Source organism: Chenopodium album, chromosome 25 (genome assembly GCF_948465745.1).
Source record: "Chenopodium album chromosome 25, dcCheAlbu1.1, whole genome shotgun sequence".
Classification (NCBI taxonomy): domain Eukaryota; kingdom Viridiplantae; phylum Streptophyta; class Magnoliopsida; order Caryophyllales; family Amaranthaceae; genus Chenopodium; species Chenopodium album.
In genome coordinates this window covers 32,563,411-32,578,466 of record NC_137858.1, presented here as the reverse complement: position 1 = coordinate 32,578,466, position 15,056 = coordinate 32,563,411, and the positions used below count along the sequence as shown (strand labels likewise).

At 35.2% G+C, this 15,056-nt stretch overlaps 1 protein-coding gene across 1 annotated transcript in view; it reads right to left on the bottom strand.

Moving 5' to 3' along the window:
- Window positions 1-494: 494 nt before the first annotated feature.
- The window catches only part of LOC145613352 (uncharacterized), a 30,616-nt gene continuing 16,054 nt past the window's right edge, over window positions 495-15,056 (bottom strand). Inside the window, exons 10-27 of the mRNA XM_081668443.1 lie at window positions 14,626-14,694; window positions 11,948-12,058; window positions 11,616-11,858; window positions 9,890-9,937; window positions 7,707-7,838; window positions 6,041-6,184; window positions 5,903-5,965; window positions 5,690-5,800; window positions 5,461-5,544; window positions 5,325-5,372; window positions 5,097-5,171; window positions 4,645-4,740; window positions 3,883-3,963; window positions 3,732-3,803; window positions 1,725-1,769; window positions 1,565-1,648; window positions 1,291-1,394; window positions 495-1,022 (exon numbers count right to left, since the gene is read on the bottom strand). Of these exons, the coding sequence (XP_081524569.1) occupies window positions 908-1,022; window positions 1,291-1,394; window positions 1,565-1,648; window positions 1,725-1,769; window positions 3,732-3,803; window positions 3,883-3,963; window positions 4,645-4,740; window positions 5,097-5,171; window positions 5,325-5,372; window positions 5,461-5,544; window positions 5,690-5,800; window positions 5,903-5,965; window positions 6,041-6,184; window positions 7,707-7,838; window positions 9,890-9,937; window positions 11,616-11,858; window positions 11,948-12,058; window positions 14,626-14,694 (1,725 nt within the window). The 3' untranslated portion in view covers window positions 495-907. The remainder of the gene's footprint in view (window positions 1,023-1,290; window positions 1,395-1,564; window positions 1,649-1,724; window positions 1,770-3,731; window positions 3,804-3,882; window positions 3,964-4,644; window positions 4,741-5,096; window positions 5,172-5,324; window positions 5,373-5,460; window positions 5,545-5,689; window positions 5,801-5,902; window positions 5,966-6,040; window positions 6,185-7,706; window positions 7,839-9,889; window positions 9,938-11,615; window positions 11,859-11,947; window positions 12,059-14,625; window positions 14,695-15,056) is intronic.

Sequence of the window (15,056 nt, the reverse complement as noted above, 5' to 3'; positions counted from 1 at the left end):
AAAACAAGATCCCTTTTTGAGTGGTAATTTACAAAATTTCCTTGATATTATGTATTAACCAATATGAGCGTGTATTTCAAAGAAATTCCGGAGACAAATTAGTTTTCCCTTTGCTTGAATTCAATTAAGGTTACGTGCTACTCACCCACTAATTACAAATCTGCACAATATATGTCTCGTGTGAATGTGATGGTTTTTTTACTGGACTATCTCATGTGAATTTGATTGTTTTTTTAAAAAAAAAAAAAAATTATTTTATTTTTTACTGTGCTCTATTCTCATGTGTCATACTGAGAAGCTTGGTTTTTAACTGTATCTTCCAAAAACTACTTTGAACTAAACTATGTAAACACAACAGTTGAATTTTGTTTGTTTTACATAAAAATTCGACACGGTAATTTCACGAAGAGCCCCTCCTCACCCAACAGGGTACAGCAACCAAAACGCGGTCATTTACCTCACCTGATTGGGAGAATATTTGAATCAATAAGGAGTAACATAATGATTATTTTTATTAAAAATGCCTGATTGAGGCAAAAACCAATACCAAAATTGACATGGAATGGTAATTCTATTTCTAATTGGAGGGCGCAAGACTAATGAAAATACAAATATACAGATATTATACATAACCTGCAGTAATAGCAGGTTGTTAACTCAAAGCAAAACTGATCATTTATCTCTTAATTGCTCTGCCTGGAATCTTCTTCGATATCACTGGATATTCGGCGTTAACTAAGTGCAGATGCCTTCTTAGCTCCCGCCAAAGACATATTTATGAAGTGGGAGCATTCAAGTGGAACACAGTTCTGTGTTTCCATTCATGGTGACTTCCTAGTGAATCTGGGAAGTTGGGACTATCCTCGGAGAAAAATTTTATAACGCGGTTGTATATGTGGCTGAGTTATCACGTTGATGTTGCCCCACGAACAGAGCTTGTATCAGAGGTATGCAAGGGAGTTGAAAGATGTGGCTGAGTCAGATGTGTTTCACTTGCAAGACCAAGAACTGCAAGGGTTGAACTGCCAAAGAAGAATATTTACATATTACAGCAAATTGGATATTATGAGAGCATAAACAAGAGCACTGCAGCCTATCATACTAGACCTTACATTTTCCGAAATTCTTTATAAAACAAATCCTCAAATATACCATAATCACATAAGTTCGCACCACTGATAGTCAGGGAACAACATATATTGCTACATGCTTGCTTATTAAATATCAAGATGAGACCACAATCACATCAAGCTCACTAAGAAGTGGATTGATGGTTCAAGAATTTAATACCTTGGTAGAGAAGATTTGATAGTTGGCTGGCTGGAATAAGAAGTAAGGGGACCTCTGAGGTTACTGTATTTGTTCAGGGCGTTTTCAAGCTGGGGTGCAGGTAACTGCAAGGTACAAAAAGATATTAAACATAATTCTATACATTTTATTAGTTGTTCCACTTATGGTACAACAAGAAAAAACATAGGGAGTATAACATTGCAAAAAGTAACTTAAGATAGCACCATAATACTTGAAACCAATATTGCATATACAGGCAGATTATCTGGTTTACCTTTAATAGTACTTGGAATGAATGTGGCTGCGTCTGAGACACACATTTTAAGAAACCAACCCAGAGCTTTGGCATTCTCCAGATCTACAAGGTGGCATCATAAATTAGTCCTATAGAAGATACTAGGCAAGAAACGCAAAAAATTTGAACCTAAGATCACCTGTCTATTGACGAGTTTGGAGAGAACCTCCATGACAAATTCAACCTGAATACAGAAGTGTAAGTTGATTAATCTATTGGATCCATCTCTACAATATATCACAATACACATAACGATTATAAGACATAACATCAATGTATAATAGAATTTGTAAAATAGAATTATGATAATCATTTCAAGTATAATCTGCTCTAGCACTCACTTATGCCCTTTAATACTTTGCCAATGAGGTTGCAAATATACACATTTTCAGTACATTATTAACAAACACAGAATGGAAGCCATGCAAATACTACATGTTTTCAGTAGATTATTTTCATTAAATACCAGCCGCGTACATTCCAATTTTACTTGGAACCACTTAAGCCTCGAGTGAGGAGTCACCAGACTGGCAATCTAGCCTAACTCATCGAAGTCCTATGCACTTAAGAGTGTTTAGATTCAGTGGTAATAGTCATAGCTTACAAACAGTAGTTTCCTTCAAACCTGTCTGTAATTCATACCAAGACAGCATACTACATCACAGCATAGAAATTAATTAAGATTTCTTTTCTTTAGATTTTTATTCTTTCATTTTTGCTGTTTGACAAAGGACAAAACTACTTTAACCTATGGACCAAGGTCCGAAGGTATGCATGAGAAATGTAATCAAACTCTTGTATACTAATAATACGACTAGCCAGAGTTTATTTAACTTGGGCTGAAAGGATGCATCAATTAGACCCAAGAACCTTAACGCCCCGTTTCGTAACCGGTTATAAACAATGGTAATGGGAATGAATTTATATAAATTTGGAAAGAAAGTCATGTTCATTCCCATTATCACTCAAGATGACCCTAAATTTTGTAAAATTTTCCTTCTAAATTTCCATTCCTACCTAATACCACCCCTTTCGAGTGATAATGGATGGTAATGGAAATATGAAGAAAATACATGCTTTGGGGATGAGAATGGGTTCAATGATTTATAAGTTGTTTCCATAATAAATACACTTTAAATTCATTTCCATTACCACCATTTATTATCGGCTACTAAACGGGCCTTAAGAGTACAATTATTAATCACCATAAAATGTTTGGTCATGGATTTGTTCAAGATATATTGTAACTTATCTCAAGGTACATGAGCAATGCATCGCCAAGAAATATTGTTTATCATACTCCCATGTCCAACACGGCTACATGTCCAAGTTTCCGACTTTGCTATTTTGTGAAAATTTTACATAATTTTAAACTAAAATAAAGTGTCTAAGTGTCATACCCATGTCCAAGTGTCAAGGATCCGACATGTGTACTTGAGTTAAATGAAGGGACTGAGTAACATAAATCACACTCTCCTACATTGACCAAATATTATTACATATTGATCATCTTCTCACGTATGTAATTAGTAATCCAAAACTAGTTTACACATTTGGGTATTGTTCCAAGATTTTCATATTAAAAACAAAATAAGGATATATAATTATACTTTGTATAGCCAAAAATAATTATGCTATGCATTTTTTTTTTTTTTTTTTGGGTCCTAAAAAAATATTTTCCCAACTCCATGTCTATGCTTTCAAGCATGCTTTCTTTATCCCATTTTCTAATTCCTTTATTTGTTATTTCTTAATTTTTATTTCCCCTAATCTCCTCTCTTGACCACACAAAGTGATTAGTAAACGTACGTCAGCCATATAGTATACACATATCATCATTAAAATATTTCTTTTACAAGACCAAAATGAAACAAGGATGTTGAGATAAACCATTTCTGATATTATTCAGATGATGGTAATTAAAAATAAAAACAGCTAAAGAACATAGGTGTCAGAAGGTACACTCAGATACAGACAACAAAAATCCAAATAGCTCTCTCTCATTTCCACTTCAACTACAAAAGTTTTGGATCTTATAAGTTATAACAAAAACTGATAAGATCCACGGTTGAAAAGTACCAAAGTATCCCATTTCCTAGAGTCAGCATATTTAATATTGCACCATTGCTAAGTAGGAGGACCTTACCAGAGTAGGAAAAGCATCAATTGCTTGGATTACAGTTCTCATAAAAAGTAGAGGAAGTGGAGTTCGATCAACCTGGAAAAGTAGACAAATTAATATCTTTTTGCATGAGAGGAAGAGCCAGATATAATACTACTAAAGTAATAATACAAACCATCTGGTTCAAAGCCTTTGCCAATACATGTTGAGTGAACACAGTACGTTGCTCAAAACAAGCCGTGCAAGCATCTGTTACCTGAAAATGAAAAATAGAAGCTAAGCAAAGTCGCAAGAATCATTAGTCAATACCAAAAGGTATGTTAATACAGAAAAAAGAGGAGATTAACGAAAGCAATGTCTTTCACTAGCCAGTACAAAGTGCACACGATTTACCATTAGAAAACTTAGGCATGTTAAAGAAAGAATTTGAATAACAGGCAGCAGAAGCATTAAGCCATACAACCAAGACTCCAAACATTATTGGATGTTATGTGAACAGAATTTGATGAGCAATAAAACACACCAAATTAACAGGGTATAATACTGGATTCATTTAGGATTGTAAGTAGCTTTACAAAGAACATCAATTGTCTTGTTCACCCGTAAACAAAGGCATTACACATTAGCGTCAAACTATTTAAATCAGAAAAACAAAAAAACAAAACAAAAAAAAAACAAAAAAAAAAAAAAATAAAAAAACAAAACAAAACAAAAAAAATCAAAACAAAACAAAACAAAAAAAGCAAAAAAAACAAAAAAAAAAAAACAAAAACCGGAAAAAAAAAAAACAAAAACAAAAAGCAAAAGAATGCACTGAATAACAATTTAGGCCAGCAAATATATTAAAATTTAAGACAAGTACAATGAAATTGGAGTAGTCCTCCATAAAATGACTTCAACACCCACAAACTATAATTGTCATAACGCAAAAACAGACCTTTTTAAGTGCAATTTTTTCCTTCTCTGGCACAATGTCATGGATAGCAACCAAAACCTCGGCAGGAGTTAATGCTGGACCAGTATGAGCTGAACCCTGTGACATGCGGCCAATTTCATATTAGCAGATGAGCTGAAGAGTGATGCAAGATACAAGAACCCATAATAGAAGGCAATATTCAAATTGCTTCGTAACATACTAACATCTATTTCTTAATTAATAATAAAAATAAAAATAAAAAGCTGTTCCCAAACACAACATCAGCATTATTGCCATGAGTTCTATAAGTGAAGAATTTTAGAATATGTATGCTTGCAGGAAAATTCCAGTGGCGAATGAGATAAAAGGCAAGTAAAGGGCCACTGTCTTTCAAGCTAATTCTATCCCACAGTTCTTTGAGCTGGATTGAACATAAATAGATGATAGACCATATGTGATAAAAGATCGCGCACCTGTAATATGTGAGCCAGTGCCTGCTGAAATTTGTCTAGAGGAAGGTCAACAAGCCGAGGGAATATAGGCAAAACCTGAGACCAAAAACAAAAACAATTAAGATCCAGAAATATACATAGCCAAGGCATAACTCAACATATAATAAAGACCAGAACATTCATCAATAGTAAATAAACCAATTACAGTAGATTTGATAATTGAACTAAGGGAAGAGATAGTAAAAGCACCTCATTTTTGGAAAGAGAAGAAAGCATCGGAATCAGGATAGTAGCATCCTGCAGAAGTAGAATATTGATGAAAAATAAGTACAGACCCTAATAGGTAGTTAGAAAATCATTAAAAAACAATCCGCGAAAAAGGAACCTTCAATTTAGTTTCATATAGATGTTTGACGGTAGATATAAGATCAGGTGGAGGAGTGGTTTGTTCAGCTAGTATTTGGAGCACCTGTTCACACCAATGGAGCAAGATAAAAACAGATTTATTAAAAAAAAAATATTACTGAATATTGGAGCGCAGGGGAAATGTAAATGACTACAGGTCTTATCCAGGAAATGGAGGCAAGAAAGGAAGGATATGGGATAGAACCAACCAGCATTAACAAGTTCTCACTTCCCATTGGTGGGTCAGATATAATGCGGAGCAGTTGAGAATATGATGACCCTAAAGCCCTCAATAAAATAGGAATGTGGCGATGAATAGCCTGAATCATTGTGATGAACGCAAATGAATCATAATAAAACTGACATAAGCATACTATGCATACATAGCAGATAGTGATCAAAGAAACATTTAAGAGTGATACCTGCTTCACAATTTTACCAGCTCGTGCATAGACATCAAACACAAGCTGAAGAAGACCAGGTTTCTGTGAATTGCAAACCAAGATCGTTATACTGAAGGCGGAGTTTTAGAGCTCTTAGATGTAAGGACATAAACTAACCTTTGTACAAAGGGAAAAATACAAAGATATTAGGCGTTGAGCTTCAGGAAATGACATGCTAGCACCAGCCTGAGAAACAGCATGTGATATGCCAGAATTTATTAGTTGGGGACCACTGATAGAAGATTCTTCACCAACTCCTGCCTGTAAGAAGATATGACAAGTTTACCAGAGTAAAAATAATGATTAGATATAGTAGGAGGAAATTCAACTTAAAGAATTAGATATAGGAGGAAATTCAACTAAAAGAGTTGGATATAGTAGGAGGAAATTCAACTAAGAGATATACAAATTTAAAAAATAGAAAAAATAAACTGATATACACACACAATGAAGGGAACATACTTTCTGCAGTTAGCAATATGGTGGTATACGATAAGGGATCTGCATCTAGTTTCTAGAGGTTTGTTGGACCTTTGTATCAAACCCCAATTATAACATTACACCCTATTATGAAGGCATCTATAATAGAAGAACTATTACGGAAGGAAAGAGGTAGCAATGATCCATGGCATGCTTGATGAGTACACTCAAAAGTGACAACAATGTTGTTGGTGATAAACATTAAATGTCATTCATAGAATCAGGGCTGCTGATTCTGATATCATTTTTACTTGCTGGAGGAAATGGAAGAGGAATTTCAGAAGACAAGTGCAGCAGATGGTGGTTTTGTGTGCCTTAGCAGCTCAAGTCTATCATTCGTAGAAAGCAAGAAATAATGCAAAGTGGAAGGATGTTGTTTGGCTAAGGAAATTTATCTATAAGAGAGTGAAGCAGAAGGTGTGCAGCAGGGCTATGGACATTGCTAACTGAAAATGGAAGCAATATGACTATAATTGGATTGCTATTTTAAGAGCTAACATTTGAGTTGCTTTTGTTTTTTTATTACTGGTGATACAGAAGTTTTGTCTCAGCCTTATAAATGAGGCTTTAAGTTATTTTTGAGCTTCAATTTATTCTTAATAACAAAAAAATAAAAATAAAAAAATCTTAGTTTCAAGCACTAAGAGAACAAAAGTAAACTCACAAATCCAGCTCTAAAGCCTTTTCTTATAGATGTCCTTTGCTGAGAGAGAGGACTTCCAGTAAAAGCAAGTTGAAATATGTCTATTATGATGTTACGATCATATTTGAGGTACTCAATCTCCATCTTAGAAAGGAATTCTTTCAACATTATGCTTTCCCAAAAGTATATGGTCCCAAGACCAGAAAGTAGTTCTTCTATCAACATAAATATCTTATTACAAATGATTTTTCAGTTTGGCAAGTTACCCTTGAAAAAAGGACTTCTAAAATTATCTGTATGTTTCCACCCCAATTTCTCCATTCTTTCCTTCAGTGCTTTGACATTAAATTAATTGTATAGTGATGATGGAAATCCTTCGCAAAGAACTAGATAATAGAGTCAAGACAATTTCCAAGAAATTCCTACAGGAATGTGTTTACATATGCTTTAGCATAAATGACATTCATAAATCATAAACTAGAAGTGAATGTTCTTGGCATCCTGCATTCCTGCTCCAGCATATACCTCATCAAGTTTATTTTTCAGATGTGGGGGTGTGAAGATAGATAAGATGAAAGCACAAGAAAGGGGTCCATTTCGCATCTTAAATATGATAACTAACAAAATTAAAATAAAACAAAATAACAAAATTCTACTTACTTCTCTTCTCAAACAAATAGATTCGGATGCATCAGCATCTGTTGTACAGTCCACAGCTGAAAGCAACATGTTCTTAGCATATTGCTCAATGGTTTCAGATACATAATTGAGTTGATACAGTTTGTTTGAAACCTACCAAATCAAAAAATAGAGAGAGAACTTAATCATCACCAAGTTTCATCAAGATAAATATGGATAAATCATAAAATTATTTATAATATTTAGTGAGGTTTACAGAAGGAATTGCTCCCATATACAAAACACATCCACTATATGACCCCTCTACATATCAGTTATCAGAATCGAAATCCAGATCATATACCACGTGATCCTACATTCCAGTTAAAAATTTTATTCATGGTAGTTTTCTAGGTGAGATAACAATAGAAAGTTAGGACCATTGATGTCAAAAAGATGGCATGGTCGTAAATCTTTTTATTTTTTATTTTATTTATATATTTATTTATTTATGAGTTTTTTTCTACCTTAAGCTGTTATGTATTTGGTCATGAAGTACCAGTAGCAAATAATATACATTTTCCTTTTTGTTTACTAGGAGAGAAAACCATGTGGAGCTCATTCAAAAAACACCAACTCGAGCCATCGTTTCGGAACAGGCAACAAATTTTATAACAAAAGAGCACATAGAAAACCTAACTATAGCCAGGGCTTTACTGCAGTCCCAGCAAAGAAAAGTTCGTAAAACAAGAAAAAAAAGAAAAAAGAAAAAAAAAAAAAAAAAAAAAAACTATCTATTTTCCCAAACACCATGTAAAAAAAACACAAACAATTGATTTCAACACTATAATACTAACAAAGCGGAAAAGGAACTACAGGATAAACTGCCAAAAAGGAGCAAAATTCTCCTTCTAAAGGAGTGGAAATTGAAGGGGGCAGAACACCAGTAAAGCCAAACGTCAGCATGCAAGACACCAACACCAGCGAAGAAGTTCGGAAAATAAGGGAAATCTGAAACTGGGTGACAGTGACAAGAAACCAAGCAATCATATTCAGAAAGAAATTAAATAAAACAGGTTTTGACCCTGGAAAAGAGGACTTCATCCGATGAAGAAAGACTCAGCCAAGGACAAGTGCACAGACAGAAAAGGATAGGCTATGACCAGGATTTCCCAGGAAACAGGCATTGCAGATGTGGATTTCCAATTATGATACAGGAAAATTGGCCAGGGTAGCAATGGAAATTGAAAAATCAAAGAGAGCACTAGTTAGCGGTCCACTTAAGCTGAGATTAGTTTTGCTCTAGGAGCTGTTGCAGCCAAGTTGGCCAGGGAAACCTTTTTCTATTCTCTAAATTTTTTTTTTCCTCAATGTCTAAACCTCTGCCTACACCTTATCTGAAATCAAAAAAGTTGATACGACCGCTTATCTAAACTAAACTTATTAGCCCTCATCTATAATTATCCTGCATACAAATTTATATTTAAATTTAACTTAGTAGACCTTATCTTTGCTCTAAGCCATTGCTAGAGATTTATCAGCAATGCAAAGTTCATATCGAAAGTATTCTTGAGAAGTAAAGATACCCATTTTAGAAGAAGAGCTTCTATAACATCTCTTCTTGACGTTAGATTCTTATTAAAGTAGGCCAGAGCCCTATCAGGGCATTCAGTTGAGTACCGTGAGATCCATTGGAAAAACTCAATCAGAAGATTTTGAGCAAGACAGTCGAGCAAGAGAAATAAACCCACAACTCATTAGCATCTGAACTTGTTAAACTGGAACTTTAAATAAGAAGTTGAGAAGAGCATATCCACTGATCTATAATAAAATCTGAAAATGTGACAACCTTACTAGCTAACTAATTACTTCCTCCGTCCCCAAAAGTTCGACCCTTTTGGCCTAATTTTAGTACCAAAATGATCGACCCGTTTGCATTAAAATATTCTCTAATTTGCAATAGTACTTGTGCAAAGTTAGCTTCCCCATGTAAATTTTGTTTTTCCATATACTTTTATTACTTTCTCCCTCTAGTTTTTTGCAAACCCCACGTGGATTTCATTTTCCAATATTTTTTTACTACTATCTTTTTTATTTTCTTAATACCCGCGAAATCAACCCAAAAGGGTGGTTCTTTCGGGGACAGAGAGAGTACATTATTAAATGAAAGTAAGCAATATCACGCACAAGTCATAATAGCAAGAGCACAATAATAGAAGACATACCAGACGGATGGCCTTAGCGCGAGTATCATCTTCTGAATGTACTGCACACTGCATCAACAATATGCAAAACATAAAAATTAAGTTGATTGCACAAGAAAAAACCCAATTACCAAAAACTAATTTCATGATAACCCATAGCATATTTAATTTAGGGTTATAATTATAGTTATCCATATTATAACCCAAGGCATTGCCCTGGCTCAAAAAATAATAATATAGGGTTATTTCTTCAAAAGCAAAGAAACCACTAGGGCCATTTATGAAGAAAAAAAAAAACACACTAGGGATAACAAGTTACTCCCTCCGTGTTTTAATAAGTGTTACACTTACCAAATCAGGCCGTGTTTTAATAAGAGTTACACTTCCCTTTTTGGCAAAAAGCTATATTAAAATACTATCTCTCTCTCCTCTCATGGTCCCCACCCAAACCCACTACTACTTTTTATTATATCTTTCCTCTCACATTCATTACTTTTCAATAAACTATTAATACCACTATCTTTCTTTTACAATTTTTAATACTCCAACTACCCCACTTACCTCTTATTTTATTTAAATCAATTAAATTGCCTAAATCTATGTGTCTGTCAAACTGTAACACTTAAAAAAAACACGGAGGGAACATGTATCATAGAACTCAACAAAGAAACCACTAGGGATAACAAGTAAAGTATCAGAGAACTCGTAATCATGTATCCCTTAAAGCAATTGGACTTCTCCACATACACACACACACAAACACACACACACACACACACAACACACACAAACAAACAAACACACACACAAACAAACAAACACACACACACACACACACACACACACACACACACACACACACTTACTTCAAATCACTAGAACAAGTGCCTACAAGTCTGCCCTTGTTTTACCACATGACCCATATTAGGTGACAAAATAACTTTATTTAATTTATGAACCTGAACCGCAGACAATATCAATTCTACCCTCCTCTGCAATTCAGAGAACATTACTGCAGAAACTTCAATTTGAAAAGAAATCCAGAAGAAAGGAAATAGATTCAAGTTATTTATGTGCTGATCTGATTATAAGACCCTAAGCAACAAATTATTGAGCACTTATCCCGCTTCGAAGAAGATGGTTCAATGTAGAAAGTCCAACAACAACCTAAAATTTCAGTCCTAAGATCGGAAAGATGGATATTGTGCAAAGAAGATAGGCAAAAGGGACACTGACAGAGATAGCTTCCTTTCTTAAACAAGAGTTTGCAAACCAAATGACAATTCCATTACCAACATCATAAAGATCATGGACGAGGAAGGAAGCACAACTGCTAAAAAAAATCATAATGAATTAGTGCAGAAAAATATAGTTCCAAAGGCACCATCCATGCCACTCTTAGTATAAGGATACTGTGTTTATATTGTTTCATATGTCAGAATAAAATCTAATGACTGTTAATTGTCTTCTTAATAAAAAACGCAGTTCAGTAGTCACTTGACTTATAAAACCAATGACTCATAGAAGAGCTTTTCTTTGTTAGAGGTTCACTAAATTTATATGCATGCATAAAATTTTAAAAGCTATAACCAACTCATATCACATGAGATTTAAAACAGTAAATATAAGAGAGAATAAAAATTAGTATAATTTAAGTGGACACCCAAATAAATCAAAAGTTGGCTCATATAATAGAGATATGACTGTATCAAATGATGCAAGCTGCAAAATTCCATAGCCGTATTACCTTGAGAGCAATACTCAAACAGGCCAGTCGATTTAGTGGACGTCCCAAAATCAGGCTCCAGACAGCTCCAAGACCTTGAGTGACACGATCATCTCGAACATCTTTTCCTCGCATGTCTGAGCCATCAGTATAGCAAAGACTCTCCAGCAGTCTCATTATAGAATCTGTAAACATTGGAGCTTCACCAAGTAGTCTGCTAAAAGACTTGTCTGAAGCAGGCAGAGTATCCAGCAAAGATTTTGCCTACAAAAATACAGAATAAGTACATTTTAATCTCGAAGAAAGAAACAGATTAGATAAAATATATCATATTATAATGTATGAATTCTTACAACTCCAAGAAGGAATTTCTCATACAAGTCAGCAGCACCAGGAGATTGTTCACCTTCTGTAGTTATCAAACCATGGAGATGGTATAAGATATGCATCACAAGGTCATGTCCCTGGTAGAAAAGTGCTGATCAATAAACCTTTTGTAACAAAGAAGCACATATTACAATGAAGGGAAATATGTGAGCAAGACTCATTATTAGGTCAACAAAGGGCAAATGTCAAGTGAGATAGTTATCCTGCTCTATATCTGGAGCATACAATTTGCATCCATCCACCCCAAAGCTAACATACACACAAAATCCCTTATCATAAGCGGTCCTTCATCTTCAAAATGAAGTTCGCTACGGGAAAGAATGATATTTGGAGGCGTGATTCAACCAATAAAGGATATACTTCCTCCGTTTCTTATTTCTTGCAACATTTGCCATTTTGGGGTGGTTCACATTTCTTGCAACAAACTTATTTTTTTCCTTATTTGGAAACTTTTTTCGGTCAAAATGACCAATATACCGTTACTAAAAAAATTTTAACACGTAATGCTACCCATAATAACAACCCATTATAACCTTAATCTAAATTGATTATCAATTAAATCACACCCAATAAATCAAACCCATTGTCTTTCTCTCTCCTCCTTCATCTATCATTCCATCATCTTCATCTCTCATAATCAAATTCCTCTTTCTCTCTCCTCCTTCATCTATCATTCCATCATCTTCATCCTATCATTCCATCATCTTCATCTCTCATACTCAAATTCCACTTTCTCTCTCCTCCTTCATCTATCATTGCATCATCTTCGTCTCTCATAATCAAATTCCAAATCACCTTTTAGTGGGTTTCAGATCTGATTGGTGGGGTTGGTGGCGTGGGTCTGGTAGTTTCCAGGGTTAGTGGTTGTGGGTTCCGTGGGTTGGTAGCGTGGGTTGGTGGTCGTAGGTTGGTGGCGTGGATCTGGTGGTTTCGTGGGTCGTGGGGTTAGTGGCGTGGGTCTGGTGGTTTCGTGGGTCTAGAATTGGTCGTTTTCGGTGGTGTTGGTGCCTTGGTGGTGTCGGTGGGTCTAGATCTGGTAGTGTCGGTGGTTTCGCAGGGGTGGAGGAGGGGTTTTGGTGGTTTCGTGGGTTAGGTGGGTGAATTTAGTGTGGTGGGTCTGGGTGGTGGTTGTGGTGTCGTTGGGTGATTGCGGGTGGTTTCGGGTGGTTTCATTGGTGGTTGCTTTTCGTTGCTGGTGGTTCTGGTGGTGTGTGTGTTCATTGGTGGTGGTGCTGAACTTTTAGTTATTTAATTAATTATTCACCCTCTCTCCTTAATTACATTATTAACAAACCCATACTTTTTATTAAACATGCTTAAAATCTTTTGACTTGGGAACCGTGCAACCCCCCTTTGTTGCAAGAAATAAGAAACGGAGGGAGTATAAGAAAAATCCCCTAAAAATCTCCCATCCACAATCTAAAATATTTCCCATCCTTTAGTTAAATATCCAATAAGTCACAGATTGAAGTAAATTTCAGTTATCTATCTAAAGGGGGGTGGGGGGAGGAGGAGTGGAGGGGAACAGGAGCATTATGTCTAGTAGAGAAGCAAAAACAGACATGGATAACGGCCACATAAAATTCTCCACTATCCTAGCATCTAAACATGTATTTGCTTACATGCCCTACCTTAAAGCTGAGGAGTAAATTTTCAGGGTAATGATGAGTCATCCCACATCATCATCCAGGGCATCCCTATCCACTTTCTAAGAGGTTGATCACACTAATAACAAGGTCCTTAATATTTATTAGTGTTAACCATCACTTAATTAGCAGTGGTTGACATAAATTTATAAAGGGTGTCAACAGATTCCTATGACTCCTGCTTCAAATCCTATATAACCCATGGCATTTCAGGCTTCACAATAAAATTGTCATTTTGAGTCCCTAGAAAACATAGGTTTCAGCTTCAACCCCATATCCTTCCCAACCCCTATTTCTTATAAAATTTTTAATGCAAATGAAGCACATATATTCAACTTGCACTCTCGTATCTTTATATATCCTTCTCTACCATTCTCAAATAAGACAACCAGTGATACTGGCATTGTTCATTGACAGAATTACACCAATTCATTTGAATCAACCGCTGAACAAAATGCCAAATAAAATCCACACTCCAAAAAACTACAACCCATAATGGTTTCAACGGGCCAGGTCTTAATGTAAACAGCCTCAATTCAAGCAACCAACCCCAACCCCTTTAGCCTATTCCTGATTCCGTGCCACAAGAAGAGGAGGGCAACAACAACAACAACAAAGCGTTAGTCTCAAAATGATTTGGGGTCGGCTAACATGAATCGTCATAAGGAACCGTCCATAAAGGATTAATAGCATAGCAAGATAATAGATTGAATAAAAATTGGGGGAAAAAAAGGTATAAGTGTGTAAAGTACACTAATAAAATTCAAGAGAGTTTACAAGAGTAGTAAAGGGGACGAAAAAGAGAGATCAAACATGCGAGTAAAACACATAAAGGTTTGAGAAAATATTAGCTAAAGACATAGGTAGATTTTGCAAAACACGAGTTGAATAAACAATAAAAATACTAAAATTAACATAAGATGAAGAAGGCGGAAGACATAAAATAAATGCATAAAATGACCCAAGAAAGAAGGGATTTTAATCCAAGAGCCTCATACATGCTGATCTTTGTAATCCAACACAATGTCTTGTTGCACCATCACTATCACAAGGTCATCAGCTGCCATCTGTTAAAAACATGAAAGATGAACTTAAGTTTTAGATTGATTTGAAAAAGTTCTATTTATAAATACCACCCCTTGAAATTTAAAAAATAAAAAGTATGATAACAGAATTTTTTTGACAGAATGATAATTTTCTAGTCAGGCAACAGAATGTGCTAACGCCATAACCCCCCCCCCCCCCCTTTCCTCTCTTTCTGCCTACTTTCTGTTATCAGAACTTGGACCAAAGTATACAAGCTTAAATGGGTTTTGCATAGCAATTTCAACTAACAATGTTTATGTCATTATGTAAGTATCAGTAAATAAGATAAAATTTCCTTAACTTTGATAAGAATTCTGCAGTATGAGCTTGATATAGGCCATAC